The sequence below is a fragment of the Nanorana parkeri genome, unplaced genomic scaffold, assembly GCF_000935625.1.
Source record: "Nanorana parkeri isolate BGI_ZX_2015 unplaced genomic scaffold, ASM93562v1 scaffold3198, whole genome shotgun sequence".
NCBI classification, from domain to species: Eukaryota; Metazoa; Chordata; class Amphibia; order Anura; family Dicroglossidae; genus Nanorana; species Nanorana parkeri.
In genome coordinates this window covers 11,598-17,791 of record NW_017309466.1, presented here as the reverse complement: position 1 = coordinate 17,791, position 6,194 = coordinate 11,598, and the positions used below count along the sequence as shown (strand labels likewise).

Below are 6,194 nucleotides of genomic sequence, written 5' to 3'. Positions count from 1 at the left end.
AGAGAGAGAGAGAGAGGGAGGAGAGACAGCCAAGAGAGAGAGAAGGAGGAGAGACAGCCAAGAGAGAGAGGAGGAGAAGGAGGAGAGACAGCCAAGAGAGAGAGGAGGAGAGAGCCAAGAGAGAGAGGAGGAGAGAGCCAAGAGAGAGAGGAGGAGAGAGCCGAGAGAGAGAGGAGAGACAGCCGAGAGAGAGGAGAGACAGCCCCGAGAGAGAGGAGAGACAGCCGAGAGAGAGAGGAGAGACAGCCGAGAGACAGCCAAGAGAGAGAGAGGAGAGACAGCCGAGAGAGGAGAGACAGCCGAGAGAGGAGAGACAGCCAAGAGAGGAGAGACAGCCAAGAGAGGAGAGACAGCCAAGAGAGGAGAGACAGCCAAGAGAGGAGAGACAGCCAAGAGAGAGAGAGGAGAGAGAGGAGAGACAGGGAGGAGAGACAGCCAAGAGAGAGAGAGGGAGGAGAGACAGCCAAGAGAGAGAGAGGGAGGAGAGGCAGCCAAGAGAGAGAGAGAGGAGGGACAGCCGAGAGAGAGGGAAGAGACAGCAGAGAGAGAGAGAGAGAGAGGGGAGAGACAGCCGAGAGGGGGAGGAGAGAGGGAGGAGAGACAGCCAAGGGATAGAGAGGAGAGACAGCCAAGAGAGAGAGGGAGGAGAGACAGCCAAGAGAGAGAGGGAGGAGAGACAGCCAAGAGAGAGAGGGAGGAGAGACAGCCAAGAGAGAGAGGGAGGAGAGAAAGCCAAGAGAGAGAGGGAGAGGAGGGACAGCCAAGAGAGAGAGGGAGAGGAGGGACAGCCGAGAGAGAGAGAGGAGGGAGAGGGAGGAGAGACAGCCAGGAGAGAAAACGGAGGACAGCCAGGGGAGACATATACAGGTGAAACTCGAATAATTAGAATAGCGTGTAAAAGTTCATTTATTTCACTAATGCAACTTAAAAGGTGAAACTAATATATGAGATAGACTCATTACATGCAATTCGAGTTTCACCTGTATGTTTAGGTATAGGTTTCTGTCCTGAACAGCAAAGCAAAAAGTGACTACAAATAAAAAGTTAACAAACCCACTCAGGTGGGCTGTGCAGTGTCTCAAGTGGGCTGTGGGGGGGTCTCAGGTGGCCAATGGGGGTCTCAGGTTGGGCTGTGCGGATTCATTCATTATTATTAATAATAATAATTTGTATTTCTTTTTATTCTTTAAACTTTTTTTCACTTAACTTTATTACTATTACACCGGAGCCAACAAGTCCCTGTGTGATAGCATTTGGAGGAGACAGGTTCTCTTTATTGAAACGGTCACCTCCAATACAGGAGTTCTCGCACAGCACTGTGCTGGAACTCATGTGACAGCTGAGAAGGGGGGAGGAGCAGAGCTGAGGACATTCTTCCAATGCAGTGTACCGTTCACCGGCTACACTGTCACCTCTTTAACCCTTTGCTGCAGAGCTCTCCTGCTCAAGGGGAAGCTGCTTTCAACACCTCTGCCCTGCGGTAAAGATAATCCTGAAGCTGCTGTGCCGTTAGTCCGATGCTTCCCTACCTCATGCCGCATGTCTGGCTGAGCCCGGCTCGCTCGCTCCTGCCCTCTGTGCTGCTGCTGGGACTGCTCTGCAGACGCACACAATAAAACCAGGCTGGCGTGGGGATGAAGCGCAGTCCCAGCATGAAGATGTTAGGTGTGGAGAACTGGCGGGGGAGCGCTCTGAACCCCCAGGAGAAGTTGTTAGGCGGCCGCGAGGGCCCTGTGTACGCGAGGCCTTAGGCGATTGCCTATCTCGCCTAATTAGAGAGCCGCCTCTGATTATAGCCTTTAGGTGGATTTCAGCAACGCCTCCCAGACGATGAGTGGAAGAAAGAAGTAGATAAAGTGTTTGGTTTTGAGGGAATTATGTTCAAACATAGGAGGTAGTATAAGAAAATATGGTAAAATGTGGGATAAGTGGATTGAATATAGTAAAGGAGTTTGGTTATAATATCTCCCTTATTTGCTATTGGTACTTTGGAGGAGTAATGTGTTTTAAGTAATATGGTACAATGAGAGGAAAATTAATTTGCTATTTTGTTGTTGTAGTATTGTCTATGTGTAATTATGGATGTAAAAGTGTGTTTTATGTATTGTACTATTAAAATAAAAAAAGTATTAAAGTAAAACAAATTATTGATGTTTATGTTGATGGAATATGTACAAGATAAGTCATTTATGTATAATTATCATTAATAGATTAGCCTCTTATGGTCCCCTGAAGAAGCTCTGTGCGAAGCGCTTTGGGACCAGAAACGTCAGTCTTCCAGCAGTGTGTTTACAGTCATCATGTTTGGAACAATGGATGCTTATTTAAGTATAATCTGGTTGACGTTAGGCATATCCTGGGCTTCTGTTTGTATAAGCTCATTGGTGGGGTATTCATTTTAATCCTTAATTGTCTCCTTTTATCCAATTAATTTATTGTATGATTAATAAAAATCATTGGTACTTTTTACATATGCATTGGTCTCACACCTCTCTTTAAAACCCCCATTGTATTGTTGTTGCTTTGTATGGATATTTAAAAGGGGGAGAGGCGATATTAGGGAGCCATTGTATAGGCAACTCATGAGTTGTTTTTTCAAATGCTAAATATAACCACACCGTTACTTAAAAACTCATGAAATTTGGCACAATGGTAGACAACTGTGCTGTGTTTAATCTTTGTCAACATAAAGGTCATAGGTCACATGCTCTGGCAGCCATCTTGGTTTTAGCACACACACAATATTGCCAAAAGTATTGGGACGCCTGATTTCACACGCACTTGACCTTTAACGGCAATCCAGTCTTAGTCCGAAGGGTTCAATATTGAGTTGGCCCACAAGTTGCAGCTATAAGAGCTTCAACTCTTCTGGGTAGGCTGTCCACAAGGTTTAGGAGTGTGTCTATGGGAATGTTTGACCATTTTTCCAGAAGCACATTTGTGAGGTCAAGTACTGATGTTGGACGAGAAGGCCTGGCACGCAGTCTCCGCTCCAATTCATCCCAAAGGTGTTCCAACGGGTTGAGTCAGGACTCTGTGCAGGCCAGTGAAGTTCCTCCCCCCAAATTTGCTCATCCATGTCTTTATGGACCTTGCTTTGTGCACTAGTGCACAGTCATGTTGGAACAGGAAGGGGCCATCCCCCTACTGTTCCCACAAAGCTGGGAGCATGAAATTGTCCAAAATGTCTTGATATGCTGATGCCTTAAGAGTTCCCTTCACTAGAACTAAGGGGCCAAGCCCAACCCCTGAAAAACAACCCCACATCATAATCCCCTCTTCACCAAACTTTACACTTGGTACAATGCAGTCAGGCAAGTACCGTTCTCCTGGCAACCGCCAAACCCAGACACGTCCATCGGATTGCCAGACATAGAAGCGTGATTCGTCACTGCAGAGCACACGTCTCCACTTCTTTAGAGTCCAGTGGCGGCGTGCTTTACACAACTGCATCTGACGCTTTGCATTGCACTTGGTGATGTAAGGCTTGGATGCAGCTGCTCGGCCATGAAAACCCATTCCATGAAGCTCTCTTTGCAGTGTTGTTGTGCCAATCTGAAGGCCACACAAATTTTGGAGATCTGTACCTATTGACCCTGCAGACAGTTGGTGATTTCTAAGCATTGTGCACTTCAGGATGCGCTGAGCCGCTCTGTCATCATTTTACGTGGACTATGTAACAGGCTTACCTGACCCTCGGTTCCGGCCCGGAGCGCAGTCGGAGATTCGGGACGTCAGCCGTGGCGTCACAAGACTCCTCCTCCTCTCCCTGTTTAAGCCCGGCAGTTGCACTTGCCTGGCGTTCGTGCAAGTGTGTAGACGCCAGGCAAGTTCCTCCGTCGGTCTGCCACGAACTCCCCACTACTATTGGGCCGGTCAGAGCCCCTTCTCCTCTGCATTCCACACCTACTACAGGGACAGGACCTCCACCAATCTCGGGACAGCCTGTTCCCTCAAGTGTCTCACTACAGCCCCAGTCAGAGAGCCGGATCACCTGAATCTCCACCGGAGGGCACCATTCCCATTCCAACGGTCATCTCCACAACAGCAAGTATACCTCTCTCATAGACTGTTGCTTAAAACAAACACCTGCATATTACTCACAGACACCTGCTCATCATTCCCTAAGGTCACTCCCTCCACAACAGCAAGTATCCTTATCATCATTTACTGTTGCTTATCATATATGCGCATAACCATAGACTGTTGCTTAAATTCCGTTTTAAAAGGAGAACTATGGGGTCAGTGTTTTTCCCCATAGTTCTCCTTAGGGTAACGGGAGGACACAAACTAGCATCCTCCCGTTACCCTAAGCTCAGAATACCGCGAGCTACAGCGCGTGTGCGCACGTGAGTATGTGAGTGTGTGTGTGTACGTACGTGAGTGTGTGTGTGTACGTACGTGTGTGTGTGCTTTTGTACGTGTGTGTGTGTGTGCGTGTGTGTGTGTGTGTGTGTGTGTACGTACGTACGTGTGTGTGTGTGTGTGTGTGTGTGTACGTACGTACGTACGTGTGTGTACGTACGTACGTGCGTACGTACGTGTGTGTGTGTGTACGTATGTGTTTACGTACGTGTGTGTGTGTTTACGTACGCGTGTGTACGCGTGTGTGTGTTTACGTACGCGTGTGTACGCGTGTGTGTGTTTACGTAAGCGTGTGTACGCATGTGTGTACGCGTGTGTGTGTGTACGCGTGTGTGTGTTTACGTACGTGTGTACGCGTGTGTGTGTTTACGTACGCGCGTGTGTGTGTGTACGTACGCGCGTGTTAGGAGGGGGATCATCCAGAGGAGGAGGAGACCGCGGGTTCTCAGGCTGTGCCTAAACAGTCAGAAAATGTTCACAAGCATTCGAGTGAGGCAGGGCGGAGGAGGGAGGGAGGAGCCCAACAAATCAAGCAACTAACTCATCGATAATGAAAATTGTCAACTGTTTTTTCATTATCAATTATTGATTGACTATCGATTCGTTGTTTCAGCCCTACAGGGTATGCAAACTTTTGCGCACAACTCTTATTTGTTTGATCTGGATTCATTATTGATAAAAACTTGGGAGCTTAATACTACCTTAACCCCTTTGCTGCTAAACCGGCATTAAGAACCCATTAAAGGGCTGCCAAGACTTGGCAACAAGGGGTCAATTAACCTTGCAGCAGATAATTAGGAGTGTGCAAATGTGTTTTACTAGTTCTCAGGTCCAATGTTAAAATGAGTAAGTAGGTGTCGCAATCATGTGATCACTGCGACGCTCACATGATCAGGAGCCTATCCCACTGGCTCCAGATCAGAACAGTGACCAGGATCTGTCAATGACAGCTCTGTCCCTGTGTTGGGAGCTTGCCAGTGGGTGAATTTTCTGCATAGCACAGTGCTGATGCATATATGTGGCAGATCAGCATTAAGGCCAACCCACAATTTTGCTTTATGTGTAGTATTGGCAGGAAGGTGTTAAGAAACTCACACCAAGTGGCATTTTTCATGTTGAAATAAGGCATTTTGTGGTCATAAAGGGGTAAAATCATGGTACACTTGAACAAATCACACAGGAAACAAAAAAATGTCCACAAATGCATGAAATATTCACTGACCACAGCCTGTGCATAACGTGCCCTATGTATGGCTATGTATACCGTGCCTTAGATATACACTGTGTATTCCCTCTGTATACCTTAAGAATACTGTGATGTGTAAACCCTATGTATACTATGCAATGACAACAGAAACAACGTGCATTGGATTGTCAGCTACTTTCATTGTACATCGCTGATCGGACGATCGGCTACAGTATACTACAACGTGCCCGGATATCTCCACCTGGAAGACCGTGCTTGGAGTTATATATAAAATTCCTGAGAAGTATAGTCCGGGAATACCCAGCCTCTTCGAGCAATGCCCTGCACAGGCCTGCCCAGCCCCAGATGACATGTCTGACCAGTGCCGAGTCCTTTGCACCAAGTCAACACGTCCCTCTGTCAGTACCTGACGGCCCTCTGGTGAGCTGGATCTCCTCCACAACGGCCCGGGATCCCATGGCTGTTTCCTTTCTGCTACCTGCCTGCAGGTCTGACAAGCCAACAAGGGCTGAAGCTGAAATGCTGTCCCACACTTTCTGTTTCAGCAGCCGGACGGCCCCCACGTGGGGGAGGTAACAGCGCACAGCATCGTGGGACTTGTAGTCTTCTGCGTTCCGCTGAC

At 47.9% G+C, this 6,194-nt stretch overlaps 1 protein-coding gene across 1 annotated transcript in view; it reads right to left on the bottom strand.

The window, feature by feature from the left end:
- The window catches only part of LOC108802881 (discs large homolog 1-like protein), a 49,742-nt gene that overhangs the window by 42,840 nt on the left and 708 nt on the right, over positions 1-6,194 (bottom strand). The window contains exon 2 of the mRNA XM_018574735.1: positions 5,979-6,189. Within this exon, the coding sequence (XP_018430237.1) occupies positions 5,979-6,189 (211 nt within the window). The remainder of the gene's footprint in view (positions 1-5,978; positions 6,190-6,194) is intronic.